The sequence below is a fragment of the Protopterus annectens genome, chromosome 2.part1, assembly GCF_019279795.1.
Source record: "Protopterus annectens isolate FY-2018-M chromosome 2.part1, PAN1.0, whole genome shotgun sequence".
Classification (NCBI taxonomy): Eukaryota; Metazoa; Chordata; order Ceratodontiformes; family Protopteridae; genus Protopterus; species Protopterus annectens.
The window spans coordinates 608,980,810-608,998,309 of NC_056729.1; the positions used below are offsets into that span (position 1 = coordinate 608,980,810).

Consider the following 17,500-nt stretch of genomic DNA (forward strand, 5'->3'; position numbering starts at 1 on the left):
AAACGCAAGCAACATCCACCCCCCAACACAACCCAAATGACACATAGCCCACAGACTCAGTGTGCCACTCAACCACAGCCCATAAGGCAAAACACCATACCCAACACACTTGTCATAGGTGACTCTATAGTAAGGCACACTGATGTCCCACTCACCAGGCTAAGCAAGGAAAAGGTTACTGTCAGCTGCCTGTTGGGTGCCAGGATCCGCCACATAACCCATGCACTCAGGTCACTCCACAACAAGTACAAATATGACTCTTCATTGTCCATGTTGGTGTGAATGACCTGAGACATACCTCCCTGGACTACACGAAAAGAGACATGGAAGAGCTCTCCGATCTTGTAGCCCAGGCAGGTATGACCCTAGCCCTGAGTAGCATCCTGCCATCGCCCAGAATGATACCGCAGTACAAGGACAAAATGACTGACTTCAATAATTGGCTAAGCTTTTTAGTGTCATTCTAAGGGGATCCAGTATCTGCCTGCCTGGGATGACATGGTCGACAGACCATGATGCTTTGTCAGAGATGGCCTGCACCTGTCACCCCTGGGATTCCAGATACTGGCTAAGGTTCTTGCTGCCCCTATAGTGCCTCTTTTAGGCAAGGTTCAAATGAAAAATTCACCATCGTAACAGAAACAGGCAAGCAAAAATTGAGGATAATGCTACTCAATGCTAGAAGTCTAAATTTCAAAATGCATTCCCTCGAGGCACTCCTTAAAATGGAGAACCTCGCTATCTGTGCAGTGACTGAGACCAGGTTCAAGGCTCCAGAAAGCACCCCCTGCATTACCAGGTTATAACTCATACCACAATTTCCGGCCACCAAACCTGGACCGGAACACCAAAGGTGGAGGTTTGTCCATATTCATTAAGGATATCCACACCTCCAGGCTAGTTGCTCAGCATAATGCATCCGAGGTTATCCAAGTGCAACTAACTCTGGGCAAAACTGCAATCCGAATTGTAGCTTGCTACAGATCGCCCACCATGTCCCAGCATTCCCACTCCTCTTTTCTTGATATACTGGAAAATATTAGGGTTCAACCAAACATCCTGATAATGGGATATTTCAACTACCTCACCATTAACTGGGAAAACTACTCATGTAACAACTCCCTCACTCAAAGCTTTCTGGAATTCATAAATTCCAATGTCCTGGATCAACTTATCCACACCCTCATCAGGGGCAACAATATCCTAGACCTAGTCATTACCAACATGAGTGACCGGTATTCCACACCTGAAGTCAACTCCTCATTGGTCAGATCGGACCATAAGCTAATCACCCTAGGTATCCACATCCCGCCCTCACCCCCCATTAAGGAAATCATAGCAAATAATTTCTCCAAAGCCAACTTCATGCTTCTTAAGATAGAAGTGGCGAACTTCATGACACCCATGCAGATGGACAATACAGTTACGACTGCTGAATCCTACACAGATGCACTCTATAAGCACTTACACAAGTGCATGGACTGTGCTATCCTAACCAGAACCAAGACGTGATCCTCCAAAAAAAGGAAGCCAGTCTGGAGGTCCCCTGCCATAAACAAACTCTACAACAGAAGGAAGAAACTGTTGCAAAAGAGAGTAAACTCCAATTAGTGGAGGAGTTCTCTGGTCAGTCTCAGTAAGAAGCTGAGATCCCTTATAAGATCCTCCAAAGCTAGCTAGGAAAACAAAATTGCCACTGATTATAGGAACAACCACAAAGCATTCAATAGCTATGTCAATAATCTCAATGGCAACACCCAGATTTGCTCTGTACAATGGCATGAAAATTACAGAACCAACTGATATTGCCATCATCCTGGCAGATAGGTTCAGTGCTAACTTTACCCCCTCTCACCACCTAAAGGGCCCATATCTATACAGGAAGAATGCAGAGTCCCTGTAATTACAACTACGCAGGTAAAAGCTGCACTCTCTAAAGCCAAAAACACAGCATCCATGGGACAAGACAACATCTCAGGCTGCATTTTACATGAACTTCAGAACGAACTGGCTCCCCACCTTAAGCACCATGTTAAATCATAGTTTCACATCAGGCTTTGTGCCCATTCTATGGCACACAGCAAAAGTTATCCCACTCCACAAAGGGGGAGCCACCACTGATCCCAGGAACTATTGCCCTATTAGCCTGATGAGCCTGGTCTGTAAGGCCATGGAACGTATCATCGTGGAATTCATAAACAAAGACATTGGTAACTTCCAAACTCTGGATCCCACCCAGTTCTGGTTTATGAAAGGGAGATCATGCCTCTTGAACCTGATTGACTTCTTTGAGGCAGTCACCAAAGCTGTAGACGAGGATAAGGTGATTCACACAGCCTATCTTGACTGGGCCAAGGCTTTCGACACCATCCCCCATTCAGGAATTATAGCTAAACTCATTAAACTAGGTATAAATCCCTACATCACAAGATGGGTTGCTAATTGGCTTACTGACAGAACCCACACTGTAAAAGTTGCGGACTCCAAATCTGACTTCAAACCAGTGACAAGTGGAGTACCACAGGGTTCAGTCCTGGGACCTCTCCTGTTTGGTATCTACTTCTCTGAAGTAAAGGCTAACACAGAAGGCCTTTGACTAATGAAGTTCGCAGATGACTGCAAACTAGGACACTAGAGTTGAGTCACCAAATGATGTGGACATCCTACAGAAGGGCCTCACTGAGACAGATGCCTGATGCCAGAGCCATGGCCTCAAGCTCAATGCTAAAAAGTACATTGTCATCCCCGTTGGTAAAAACTCTGTACCCATGAACTGCCACATAGGCGGCAGTCTACTTAATGCCAAATGTGTGATCGGAGACCTTGGGACCCAGGAACACCAAAGGCGGAGGTTTGTCCATATTCATTAAGGATATCCACACCTCCAGACTGGTTGCTCAGCATAATGCATCCGAGGTTATCCAAGTGCAACTAACTCTGGGCAAAACTGCAATCCGAATTGTAGCTTGCTACAGATCCCCCACCATACCCCAGGATTCCCACTCCTCTTTTCTTGATATATTGGAAAATATTAGGGTTTAACCAAACATCCTAATAATGGGCTATTTCAACTACCCTACCATTAAATGGGAAAACTGCTCATGTACTAACTCCTTCACTCAAAGCTTTCTGGAATTCATAAATTCCAATGCCCTGGATCAACTTATCCACACCCCTATCAGGGGCAACAATATCCTTTGCCTAGTCATTACCAACATGAGTGACGGTGTTCCACACCTGAAGTCAACTCCTCGTTGGTCAGATCGGACCATAAGCTAATCACCCTAGATATCCACATCCTGCCCCCACCCCCCATTAAGGAAATCATAGCAAAAAAATTCTCCAAAGCCAAATTCATGCTTCTTAAGATAGAAGTGGCAAACTTCATGACACCCATGTAGATGGACAATACAGTTACAACTGCTGAATCCTACACAGATGCACTCTATAAGCACTTACACGAGTGCTTGGATTGTGTATCCCAACCAGAACCAAGACGCTATCCTCCAAAAAAAGGAAGCCAGTCTGGTGGTCCCCTGCATAAACAAACTCTACAACAGAAGGAAGAAACTGTTGCAAAAGAGAGTAAAATCCAATGAGTGGAGGAGTTCCATGGTCAGCCTCAGTAAGAAGCTGAGTACCCTTATAAGATCCTCTAAAGCTATCTACGAAAACAAAATCGACACTGATTCTAGGGACATACCACAAAGCATTCTTTAGCTATGACAAGAATCTCAATGGCAACACCCAGATCTGCTCTGTACAATGGCACGAAAATTACAGAACCAACTGATATTGCCAACATCCTGGCAGATAGGTTAAGTGCTAACTTTACCCCCTCTCACCCCCTAAAGGGCCCATATCTATACAGGAAGAATGCAGAGTCCCTGTAATCACAACGACGCAGGTAAAAGCTGCACTCTCTAAAGTCAAAAACATAGCATCCATGGGACCAGACAACATCCCAGGCTGCGATTTACATGAACTTCAGAATGAACTGGCTCCCCACCTTAAGCACCATGTTCAATCATAGTTTCACATCAGGCTTTGTGCCCACTCTATGGCACACAGCAACAGTTATCCCACTCCACAAAGGGGGAGCCACCACTGATCCCAGGAACTATCACCCTATTAGCCTGACGAGCCTGGTCTGTAAGGCCATGGAACATATCATCATGGAACTCATAAACAAAGACATTGGTAACTTCCAAACTCTGGACCCCACCCAGTTCAGGTTTATGAAAGGCAGATCATGCCTCCTAAACCTGGTTGACTTCTTTGAGGCAGTCACCAAAGCTGTAGACGTGGGTAAAGTGGGTCACATAGCCTATCTTGACTGGGCCAAGGCTTTTGACATCATCCCCCATTCTGGAATTATAGCTAAACTCATTAAACTAGGTATAAATCCCTACATCACAAGATGGGTAGCCAACTGGCTCACTGACAGAACCCACACTGTAAAAGTTGCAGACTCCAAATCTGACTTCAAACCAATGTCAAGTGGAGTACCACAGGGTTCAGTCCTGGGACCTCTCCTGTTTGGTATCTACTTCTCTGAAGTACAGGCTAACACAGAAGGCCTTTGGCTAAAGAAGTTCACAGATGGCTGCAAACTAGGAGCCCATAGATGAGTCCCCAAATGATGTGGACATCCTACAGAAGGGCCTCACTGAGACAGATGCCTGGTGCCAGAGCCATGGCCTTAAGCTAATGCTAAAAAGTGCATTGTCATCCCCTTTGGTAAAAATTCTGTATCCATGAACTACCACATAAGCGGCAGTCTACTTAATGCTGAATATGTGATAGGAGTCCTTGGGACCCAGGTGGACAGTAGTCTCTCCTTTGATAATTACATTGTGACAGTAGTCAGGAAATCCTTCTACGTGGCACACCTCATCACAAAAGGGTTCTCATCTAGGATTAGGAAAAAAGAGGTCATTGTTCCCCTCTACTTGACACTCATTAGACCCATTATAGAGTACAATGCCCCTTTTTGAATGTACCTCACAAGACATCTGCAGCAGCTGAAAAGGGCTTTTCATCCAGAAAAAAGGAGGTCATTGTCCCACTGTACTCATCCCTCATTAGACCCATTATAGAATACAGCACCATATTTGGTATGTACCTCTCAAGACATCTGCAACAACTGGAAAGGCTGCAGAAATACCTCACTAAAAGAATCACAGGCCTAAAGCAGATGCCCTATGCTGACCGCCTTAAAAAACTCCAGCTATCCTCTGTCGCATATTGTCTACTCTGAGGCAATCTCTGCTTAACATACAAGGCCATGTCAAACCCAGAGCTGTTGGACATGCTACACTTAAAGAAATCCCAATCCCTCTGAGGCACACGCTCCAGGGATCTAAACCTTGTCATCATAATAAACAAAACATACTGGAGGGGTAAGTTCCTGACCCAGAGACTCCCCAGACTCTGGAATAGACGGGCTCCTATTAGATTGTCGAAACTCCTTTTACACGAATACGAAATCATCGACACATATTGAGCGAAATACGTAATCGTCGAATGTACAAAACCACGAAATTCAAAATGTCGAAGTGTTTTAGTTGGCCCGTCTGCGGTATAACTCCGTAAGATAAGTGTGCGATAGTTACGGACCTTAGGGTTAGGGTGCGGGTTAAGGTAAGTGTATAGATAGGTAATGTGTGTATGATTTAGTGTAGTGTTAGAAGTAGGGCTTTGTTAAATGTATTTATGTGTATTATTTATTTTGTTTGGGTATATCTACGTAGGGGAAGTGTGCGGTAGTTACGGGCCTTAGGGTTAGGGAGGGGTTAAGGATAGTGCATAGATAGTTGTGTATCTTGGGTTTAGTGTAGGGTTAGAAGTTGAGTTTTGGTGCTTTACGTTAGGGTTAGGAGTAGGGTTTGGTTAGTGTATGTATGTGGGTTATTTATTTTGTATGGGTAGGTAGTATGTAGCGGGTGGTGGGGTTGGCCGACTATGAACGTTCTATATTTTAAATTTTGCGGTTTAATGCATTTGGTATTTTTGTGGTTCGAGTAATACGTGTCACTGTTTTGGTATTCGATGTAATGGATTTTCATTGATTTGCTATAGACCCAAAATAGACTGCTCATACATGTCAAGCAGAGCACCTTTTTGGCCCTCTTCAATAGGAATCTTGATGACTGGATGGGAGAAAGAAAATTCACCCCGGGGATCACGTCAGTCGCCCTGCTAGACAGGGGTCCAGGAACTAAATAGTGTGGGAAGAAATAACCAGGGAATTGTTATGGCTAGGCTTGTATAGGCCCTAGGGCTGATAGCCTAGTACCAACCTATGAACCTATGAAAGGCCACAGAAGTACCTCACAAAGAGGATTACTGGCCTCAAACAGATGCCCTGCACTGACCGTCTCAAAAAACTCCAGCTTTACTCCGTAGTATATCGCCTCTTCTGAGGTGATCTCTGCCTAACATATAAAGCTATGTCAAACCCAGAGCTGTTGGACATGCTACACATAAAGAAATCCCTCCAAGCTACATGCTCTAGGGACCTAAACCTTGTCACCACAATAAACAGGACATTCTGGAGGGATAGATTCCTTTCCCAGAGACTTCCCATACTCTGGAACAAGCTGCCCATCTATGTCAAGCAAAGTTCCTCATTAGCACTTTTCAAGAAAAATCTTGATAAGTGGATGGGAAATAGGAAATACACCCCAGGGATCACTTCTGTGGCTATGCTTGACAGAGGCACAGGAAAATAAATTTCTTGGGTGGTGTAAGCCAGGGAACCTTGTTAGCTAGGCTTACTTAGGCCCTTGGGTCGATAGCCTTGTACCTACCTATGAACCTATGAAGCATGTGCCTAGTGTTGTATATAATAAGTAACAGGGTATGGCATGGTGAAGCATATGTAACAACTTAAGGCATGTTATTTCTGTGGGTGATTTTCAAATTTAATTAATGAGTGTAAAGAGCAAGAACATATGATTAGTAGATGTAAATAAAGAGTGTAGATTGTGAAAAAACACAAAATTATACCCAAAAGGAGCAAAACCCAAGACAGTTAACAAACAAACTTTAATCAAGCCAGAAAAAATAATAATAAAATCCAGAAATGATGTGTCCATGTTACATAATGGTTAATGGACTTCATCAGATAAAGAACATTCCCCCATTAAGAATTTAAATAGGTATAACAGACAAATCAACTTCAAATCATTAGATTACATCATCTCAAAATTCTCCCCTTCTAAAAGCACCTGAATTCTACCACCCAGTGTGTGATGATGCAATCTAAAGATATGAAGTTGATTTGCCTGTTATACCTATTGAAATTCTTAATGGGAATTTTTTTTTTCTCTGTTGAAGTCCATTAATCATTATGTAAAGTGGATGAAAGCGCTTATCATTTCTGGATGGTTTTATTATTTTTTCAGTCTTAATTAAAGTTTGTTTGTTATCCGCCTTGGTTTTTGCTCCTTTCAGCTATAATTTTGTGTTTTTCCTAGTTTGTTTTTGTTTCTTTTATTATTCATAGAATGTAGATTGTGTAAGAAGGAGGCTCATTTCTGGCTTGATTGTGAAAGTGTGAGGATGGAAGATACTCATAGGAATGATGTGAGTGTTGAAGATGGTGAGGAGAATAATAAGAGTGAAAGGGAGCATATAAGTGAAGACGGTAGGAGAAATAAAGGCAGGAAGAAGAGTAGCGCAGATAAAAAAGTGAACAGAATGTGTTCGATTATGATGGGAGAAAGTGTGATAGATGAAGAAAATGAGAGGGTTGTGAAATAATTTGAGACTGACAAATCAGAATCTGAAGAAAAAAGGAGCATGATGTAAGAAAGAAAAGCTCTACAGAGACTAAAGTTAGAGTAGGGAAGAGAAAAATTCAAAATATTTCATCAAAAATCAAAAAGCAAAAATAATGTGAAGATTGTTTCTGTGGATGTTAGTAGCTGGACTCATAGAATAAGGAAAACAGCTATATTACAATGGTGTAAAAGGTGTGTGGCTGACGTGTGTTTACAAGATACTAGTTTTGTTTCTGAGAATGAAAAGGGTACATGTGGACATTCTGTGGGATAGAAGAGATCTATGGAGTTTAGGAAAAGATAGATAAGTATAGTGTTTTGTTTAATGAGGAGGTGACAGTTTTTGGATTTTGTAGTAATTTTTTTCAGGAGGTGTTATAGTTGTAGATATAAGGTATGGGTTGGAGGTATACAGATTGATAAGGATACATGTTTTTACTAATGTAAAAGAAAGGGAAAACATGTTTGAAAATGTACAGCATTATGTGGTGATTAATATGAGAGTGCTGTTAATGGGAAACTGTAATTGTTGTTTGAGGAAGGGTAAGAAAAAAGATGGAATAGATGTAACAAAATTAAAGGATGTTATGAAGTGTTGTACAGTAAGTCTATGGGGAAAGAGTTTGCAGACATAGAAGATGAAATATAAGACTTCAGACTGATTATGCTATGGTGTCTAAGACAGTGTGTGAGGCTGGTGGAATATTTTTGAATATAGATTTTCTGATCATATAGCAATTCGGATGGAATGTGTAGAAAATAAAGTAATTTGAGAGGGAAAAATAATTAACAGATTGATAATGAAGTATCATGATAGAGAGATATTTAAGAAGGAGATGGATATGTTAGTGGTAGAACATTGATCTATGAGAGAATTTTATTTATCATGGAGAGATTGGTGATTAGCATTTAAGGAGAAGCATAAAAAGAGTATCTGGAGTTGGAAATGAAAGAAAAAAGAAAAGATAAGAATGCATACTGTAAGATGTATAATGGGATGTTGAGTAATTTGTATAAAAAATTGAAACGTTTGATGAAAATTGCAGCGAGATTCTTGAAAAAAATAGAAAGAAGATTGAAAAGTTATTATATAGACAAAAATATTATTTGAAAGGGAAGAAAGAGAAAGTGTAACCTTTTCTGGGAAATATGTTAAGAATAATGTTAGTATTATAAATGGAGTTAGTAAAAAAGGGAAGTCTCAAAATCAGAGAGCAGTTTATTGTTGTTAAAATTACAGGACTTTGGAACATACCTCTCAACCTTTTAGAGCAAGAAATCTGGACAAAGCCATAAATAATGGGAGGACAAATGCCTAAAACTAGGGACTCTTTTTAAATGTTGCTGAGACAAACTCTGAATGTGGATAGAATAACAGGTTTTGCAATAGCACAGATTTCCTGAAGGGTATGAAGTCTGAAACTCAAATGTCTGTCATTATTTTCTGTCTTAAACCCTGAGAGTGATTTGCTGATGATTTGCTAGAAAACCACAATCATATGAGAAATTAACCAAAAGTACGAGGCAAACCTCTGGACATTCTGCAAAAATCTGTATTGTTGAGAGGTATGCTTTGGAACAATCTCCCTATAAGTTTACCTCATTCAAACAGTTTTGGTAGTTTTAAAAGGAACCTGGATATTTGGGTGATTAATAAGATTTACATGCCATATATTGTGGAATCAGTGTCTTTTGATGGCTGAATGGCCTAAACACTGTATCTGAATATATGAGCATATGAACATAAACATAACTGTCACAAAAGATTACAAAAATGGCTTCACTAATAAAAAATGGGTCATGAGTGGGACTGATATTTTTCATATGATATAATGCAATCTGTTACATGATCCAGACTTTCTATGGAGCAAGTCATATTATATAATAATCGCTTATTACTATTCAAATATGACCAACATGATTGGACAGCACAACCACATGCCCATTATTAATCAAGCAAATACCAATAGAAAAAGGTCCAACCACTGAAGTATCATTGAGCAGCCAGACACTCAATTGGCATACGCTAAGGTACATAGCAAAATATAAGAAAAATCAGATACATTATGACAAGCTGAACAGACAGAAACCTATATTTTTGCAGTGACCCTTGTAAAATCTCTATTGTTTAACAGTTAAAAAACAGCAATGGAGATACTGTTTCTTCACTTCTTCTTCTGCACTGCACCAATGCACTGTGTAAGCATGGGAATTTAAGTCCCATATGCATGTGCAATACATCAGTCTAGGGAAGAGAACACGGAAGAAGACTGACATGCCCATATACAAATATATTATTTAAGAAAGGTAAGCAATTTCATTCTTAAAGAAGGTAATTGTCTAATAGCAATGATCCACTCCCATGTGTGGATATATCAGGATTTACCCACAGTTGCCTTTTACCTTTATGTGAAACAATGTGTCCACTTTCTAACAGCAGTCCTTGCACCACTCATTATATTAAATGACAGTAATCTTCTAAGGATTCCACTTTCTTTAATGGTTGACTAAAGCAAGTGCTTATTGTATAGGGACTCCCATGCACTCCTTTCTTCTTCTGTTAGTATAAAGATTCATTTGGGAAAGCCACATCTGCATGTAATGTGCTATCCTGAATCATTAGTAGATTATGTAACTAATCACTGCCAATTTTGCATGCTTCCAGGCTCGGGTTCCTATTACCTTGTCAAATCCCTGAAACTTTGAATCTGGGAACATCGAACTCAGATGTTTGAAGTTTCAGGAATTCTAACATAAAAAATAAAAAAGTAAAAACCCTAAAACCTACCTAACTGTTGTAAGCAGGAGGGCAAGCCCCCTTGCACCCCCTACACCCCCCACTCTTTAAATATACCAACTCCAAGATCGCAATACAGTGCGGAAAGGAAAGTTGGTATATTTAAAGAGCGGGGGGTGTGGTGGGCACAGCCCCCCACACGGGGGGTGCAAAGGGGCTTGCCCCCCTGCTTACAATACTTTATTTCTTTTGTTTTGTTTTTTTTTTTTTACGTAATCGAAGTTCTGAAACTTCGAACATAAGGTTTCGACCTTATGGTGTTCAAAGTTTCAGAACTTTGATAATGTAATAGGAAACCTTCAGGCTCTGTATGCAAAACATAAGCTGGCAATTTGCAAAGCATGCTGGGATTCCTTTTTAAATGAAAAATGTGGCCAGGTGCTGAAGAAGTACTGTGAGATATAGCAACCTCACCCCTCTCTGCACAACTTCCACAACAAACATGGCAAACACTTCATAAGCAATGAATAGCTAAGTGTCTGCAGTGACTATGTAGCTGTAAACCATAATACTATGCTGTACAGCTAGTTCTAAGACCATGGCCTTCCTGTTATTTAAGAATTGGTAATATGACGACTATAACACAGCAAGTTGCATTAATATTCTACTATGCAAAATAGATTGGCATAGGCAAATAGTCAATAATTCCATCCATCAGTATACCCTATGTATTTGTAATGGCAGAATAAGTAATTGATACAAACTGCACTATCATTCTGCCATCAGAATGGCATGGTAAGAAATTGTGCCATATAAAATGCTTTAGGAATCCCACCAACAGACATCATATTTTTTAATATAATCAGGTTGTATCACTTTGGATAGGATGAGTGACTCTTTTGATATAATATATAGTAAGTTTTGAAATAATGATACTGTACCTTCCTTGGATGAATGTAATCAGTTCCAGAAAAATATCCAGAGGTAAATGATTCATTACCAGAGCTACATGAAATGATGCTGTTTAATGCAGATGCAAATGCATAAACTGCAAGATAAGCATGATACGTAAAACTGAGGTCATTTAATTCAAAATAGTCCATGACTGTTTCCTCTATCTTTTCCATGCCTGTGCAGAACATATTTTCATTGCTAATTTCATTGGGGAGTATTGAATAAAAACTTAAATTATGTTGCCATTTACAAGAAAACACCTTTTCCCAGAATGGTTTGATAAAAATATCATCAACAGCTGCTGAAGGACTCAGGCCTTGCAGAAAATCTTTAAATCCAGGCATGGTACCTGAGAAGGGAGCCAGTCCTAGTGTGTTGTTCATTATGATTCTTGTTTCCTTTGAATAAAGTCCTGGAGTGATGATAAACACACATGTGAACACTAGAACTTTACTTGTAATACCATGTGAATAAAGGGCTTCTACGAATGGCTGAGAATGAATTTCATCACTGTTTACAATTATAACATTTACTGTGGATTTCTTGACTAACTGAATAATTTTCAAAAGCCTTTCTTTTGAATGCTGAACATGAACTTTTTCTATAAAATCAATACACATGTCCAGTTTTAAAATTTCTGTTTTTAAATACTGGCCTCCAAACTCACCAAGTTCATTATCTGTAGTTAATATTACTACCCAGGTCCATCCAAAATGCTTTATCAACTGAGCAATTCTGCTGTGTGGGAAAAAGTAATTAGTCACAGTGCGCAGAAAAGAAGGAAAAAGCCGCTTGTCACTCAAGGATGAATGCATTGCACCATGACTGATCTGTAACAAAATAAAGAAAAAAATCAGTTCTCAGCTCCATATGTTGACTTGAGACCAAGATGGACTACATAAAAGAAGAGTGCAGGAAACTAATTGATATGTTAAATGAAATCTTAAAAACAACAATCTGCACAGGTTCATAGGTTCATAGGTAGGTACTAGGCTATCTATGCACCAAATCCTGAACCTGCTCTCAGGTAACAGGATCATATCTGTGTGTTCCCCCAGGGGGGGACACCATTCCCTGAGGTGGGTCCACTTGAAGGTAGTGCAGGACCAGTGCATGAGGAGGCCCCAGGGTGGGTCCCACATGTGATGTGGCCTGGTAACATGGCCAGATGAGGTGGAAGAGGTGGTTCTTCTGGCGAATGTTCCCTAAACATGCTACTGTGTCACTGTTATAGAACATATGTGGGTAGTAATAGTCCACACATTCCCAATCATGTCCAACAGCATGCATAGATATCCCCAATAACACATAACAACAGATGTGCAGCAATCACATAGCAAACAGACCACATGCATATATGGAAACATAGTGGCCCTTACAATGGCATGCAGGTGACATTGTCCGTAACAGGCCAGCAATGCTAGTGTCCCCACAGGGAACATGGCTACAAACACATAGCACAAAGTGTGGTACAATATGATATATGCCCCAATGGCAGGCATGCTGTTGCCATACCTATTGAGTTGTGTATTCAGTTTGTTGTCACAGATATGGTGGGGGGGAGACAGAGATGTGTATTAAGAACTATGGTAACCTTGCTGTATGAGTTGCTCAGACCTGTTTCCATCTTTATGTCTTTCAGGCAAGATGTCACATGGCAGACTACCTGTCTATTCAATGGACAAAAATGAGGTCATCATCACACACCTGGTACTGCACTACCAGGTGCTATTTGGCAGAACAGCTCATGAGCAGCAGCAGTGGACCACCCTGTGGAATGATCTTGTCCACAGGGTCAATGATGTCGGCCTGCATAACCGCAGTTATGAGCATTTCCGGCATCATTGTAGTGACCTACATCGCAATGCCCATTGGCGTGCTGCTGCAGTCCTGGGGGATCACCTCACAACAGGGGGGGGTCATGCCATTCATCCCCTCCTGACACGTGTTGAGGAGCTCCTTGCCAGCCTCGTGGCATCTGCCCACCTGCACACACAACAACTGGTGGAGAGCATAGAAGAGGTGGATGCTACCCACACACCAGCAGAGGAGCATGCAGGTAAGGCCACAGGGCACATTAGTAGACCACTGTTGCATATTCATCCACATCTGTACAGGTAGATCATGGATATATGAGATGATATATATATATATATATATATATATATATATATATATATATATAGTCTGTTGCTGCATAGTAGTAATAAACAGATGTGCATAAGCTGTAGTATTGTGAACTCGTACTGCTCATGTACTATAATGCTGCACCCACCCTGTTCCAATGCCACGGCTGTAGCTACTGACATCACATGTCTCACTCACTTACGTAGGTCCCTCTGGTATACCTCCAAGGCAGCAGCTGTAGCTGGTAAGTATGTTTTTTGTTCAGGCTTGCCAATACACCGGTCATGTTATGGCTATGGTATATTCCATGCACACATTTAACACACCTACCCATAATGCATGCCGTACATGTTCACATATTGTTGCTGTTAACTGCACTGCATCACAGTGGTGACCATGATGGTGTATCTGAAGGGTATGTCAGACTCTTGCAATATAACTAACATCCTGTCATTGCAAAATGTGTCCATAGAGATGAACATAATGGTGGAACAAATTGCCTACAGTAGGGTTATGTGTGAAAAATCACCCTTATACAGTGCTACAACAGTGTATGTACCAGTATTACAATGGCAACTGTTACAGATCTACACTACAGCATATCATAATACTTTGGTCCACACCCCTTAAAACCTGCAATGTGGTCCCAGCATGAGCAATTAGGGTGTACTATGGAATCGTAGGTTAGGGCAGCAAATATGGGGAATACATACCTTTACAAACACTGGAAGCATATGTGTGCACACACTCCAGATAAAATATAGTGGAAGCAGCTTTTGAGGTACTCACTGCATGCATTTGTCATGGAAATGCACCTTCCAGCACATACATGTCCCCAATGTCAAACCACGTATTGGTCTGCTGTCCAAGATGTTTGGCCATAAAATGTGCACACTTACATGGAACAGAGGTAGACATGGCTTGCACACATCTTACATGACATGGCATGGCCCCCATACCCAACAGGTAGCACCCATGAGCTGGACATGTAGCCATACCTCACCATTGCATATACCATGGCAAACAGTGCAGGCAGTCATTTATATGGCAAGGATGTATGGGACAGGAATGATGTAAGAAATAAACAGATGGCCATCCAAGACAGATGATGTCACACATAGCAAACTAGTCATGTGGGCTGCCTAGTAACATGCCACAACACTGAGGGGTTGCAGGAATGCCTAGCAAGTACTGGCTGTGCAGTATCCCTGTCAGCAATTGCCTGGACTCTGCAAACATGTGGCCTATGGGTTAGGGTTATCAGATGTAACAGTTGTACCACAGGAAACATCAGCCAGGCCTCTTTACAGGTAGTGTATGCATAACAGAAGAGGTCCCCAAAATTTATGTATTGCAATGTGTACTGGTGTACCATGACCATGTTGGAAACCTACAGACAGTAACATGCAAGATACATGTGCTGCACTACCAATGCCTCACCGCACCTCAGGCCTACCATCCCCATCTGTACTATGCTGGTGCCAGTGTACACCTGTATGTTTTCCATTCATTAGCTGGGACTAGGCTGTTACACATGGTGTTCAATGTTTGCAACACTGGAAACTGACACACATGTGTAGGCTATAGTTGTCACGCATCTGCAAAAAGGCTGAAGGTAGGGAGGGAGTGTCATCATGACACACCAGTGCACTGTAGCAGGGATCCTAAGGATGCTACGAATGGTTGTATCTGCACACAGTCTGGGTCAGGAACTGTGGCAGATGTAACCCTGACTCCACAACAATAGTGACGGCAGTGTGTGAGCTCCAAGGGATGTGCACATGAGTTGACATTGCAATCATGCAGAGTTGGGGGACATGTGTAGGACAGACTGACCAAATACTGGCAAATGCAGATGGCCCATGCTAGTATACCCTTGCCAGGAATATTGACTGCTGTAGTACACATAACAGTAGGTGCAAAAAACTGTCATGATAAGGGCATGCACACATACGCACACACAAAGTGTATGCATCGCAGTCAGCATCGGCACAACTAACACATTTGTTAGACACTGCATTTGATTGTACAGGACATATGTCACATATCAGGCTCATGTGATGTTAACATATGCAGTGATGTGGTCCCATGGCATATCAAGGAAGAGGGCGTTATATCGATAGGCATGTGTACCCTCCTCATAGCCAAGGTAAGGTTTGACAGTTGTCAGTGTAATAGTATCGTATTGGTCATACATGCACTGTTGATGTTGATATCTGTAAATCAGACATCAGGCATTCACAAATGACATCTGTCCACATATCATCCCAGGTATGTGTCGGACAAACACATAGGGGCTGTAAGCATTAGAGCAGACATAATTGCCACAGTAATACACATTCAATAATTGTGTGTACACCTATGAGGTATGGTGCACAGTACATGGCAGGGTGCAGAACAGGTGCACAGCAAAACTGTATACACGGGTGCAGTATTTTCCAGGGGAAGGGCATCACCTACTAACACAGCCCATGCATCACACACATGTATAATGTTGCTAGCATGGATTGACTATAGCTGCACTGCATGCTGTTGAGTACCATATGTATGCATGTTGACAGATGGGTAATGGGAGGTCTGTGTGTATATCTTTGTGTAACCTCATCTGTAGGTGTGTGTGTGGGTGGTTATTTTGTCTGTAACTGCAATCTGATGGAGTGGAGGGTGTTGATGCATGTAGGATGTGTGTGTGTGCATGTGTGTATGTTTTTGTGTGGGTGTCCATGTATGCAGATGTGTGATTATAGGGTTGTTCATACATCAATACTTCCCTTTGGAATCGTGCAGTACATAGACATGGACTGACACATGAGACACCAGGAATACTTGTCTGATATGTAATCTCAGGACCGCTGATAGTATAATAAGGTCCGTAGCATGAAACATGCATTGGGAGGGAAACTAGACACCAGGTATACTTTTAAAATTGCAATCAGCAGAAAGGTGAATGACTACCCACTTATGCAGCACTACAGATGCATTGGGAAAGTATTAGTCAACACCAGGAAGTGTAGCCATATATTACTGTTGACAACATAATAAGTTGATTGAGCAACAGATCTTGCATCTACTGAGCAATAGTTATGTATGACACTCCAGTGCATGATATTATTGAGTGACCGTAGTACCTCCTAACATATGGGGGTCATGCTCACGAAGTCCGGACATACCCAGGGTGAACACTGGATGACAGCATTGAGTCCTTGTAAAACCTACTCCAATCAAGTCAAAGAGGTAATGGAGTAACAGGTTATGTGTTGTGATCACTTGTCTAGCCAATTAGAAGAATGATACGTTAATGAGTGGTATTAATGAGTGTATGTTTCCAAGTGTGATGCAGGATGGGGAACGTAAGTGAATAAAGTTGGGACAGTCTGTAAACTCAGGGACAGGTAAGTATTATGGTGGAATTTCAGTGTCTGTGGGTGTGTGTGTGTGTGTGTGTGTGTGTGTGTGTGTGTGTGTGTGTGTGTGTGTGTGTGTGTGTGTGTGTGTGTGTATGTGTGTGTGTATATGTGTGTACTGTTATGCAATTCCGTACAGGTCTTAAAGTGCATTTCTTGTTTTACCCTCACAGGTGGTGAGGTGGGTCAGAGTCCGTTCTGCACACAATCTGATGTTGGTGCCCATACAGACACTGAAAATGATGATAGGTGTGTTGAGGCACAGGCGGGGTTGTCAGAGGCCAGAACTGTGCCATCATTTGACATCCCCCTGTTATCCACCCCATCCCTGCACACAGTCACGGTGCCTATAGATACCCCATCACCAGTGTCCATAGCAGAGGGACAGTTGGCAGTTAGTGGCAGTGCACAGGAGAGTGTGATATCTATGGCTGCTGTGTCTGGCCACAGCAGGCATAGCCAGATGCCTGGCAGGGCATCACATAGGCAGA

At 41.7% G+C, this 17,500-nt stretch overlaps 1 protein-coding gene across 1 annotated transcript in view; it reads right to left on the reverse strand.

Moving 5' to 3' along the window:
* Nucleotides 1-17,500, reverse strand: part of LOC122794872 (extracellular calcium-sensing receptor-like) — a 338,283-nt gene that overhangs the window by 266,374 nt on the left and 54,409 nt on the right. The window contains exon 3 of the mRNA XM_044063471.1: nucleotides 11,466-12,308. Within this exon, the coding sequence (XP_043919406.1) occupies nucleotides 11,466-12,308 (843 nt within the window). The remainder of the gene's footprint in view (nucleotides 1-11,465; nucleotides 12,309-17,500) is intronic.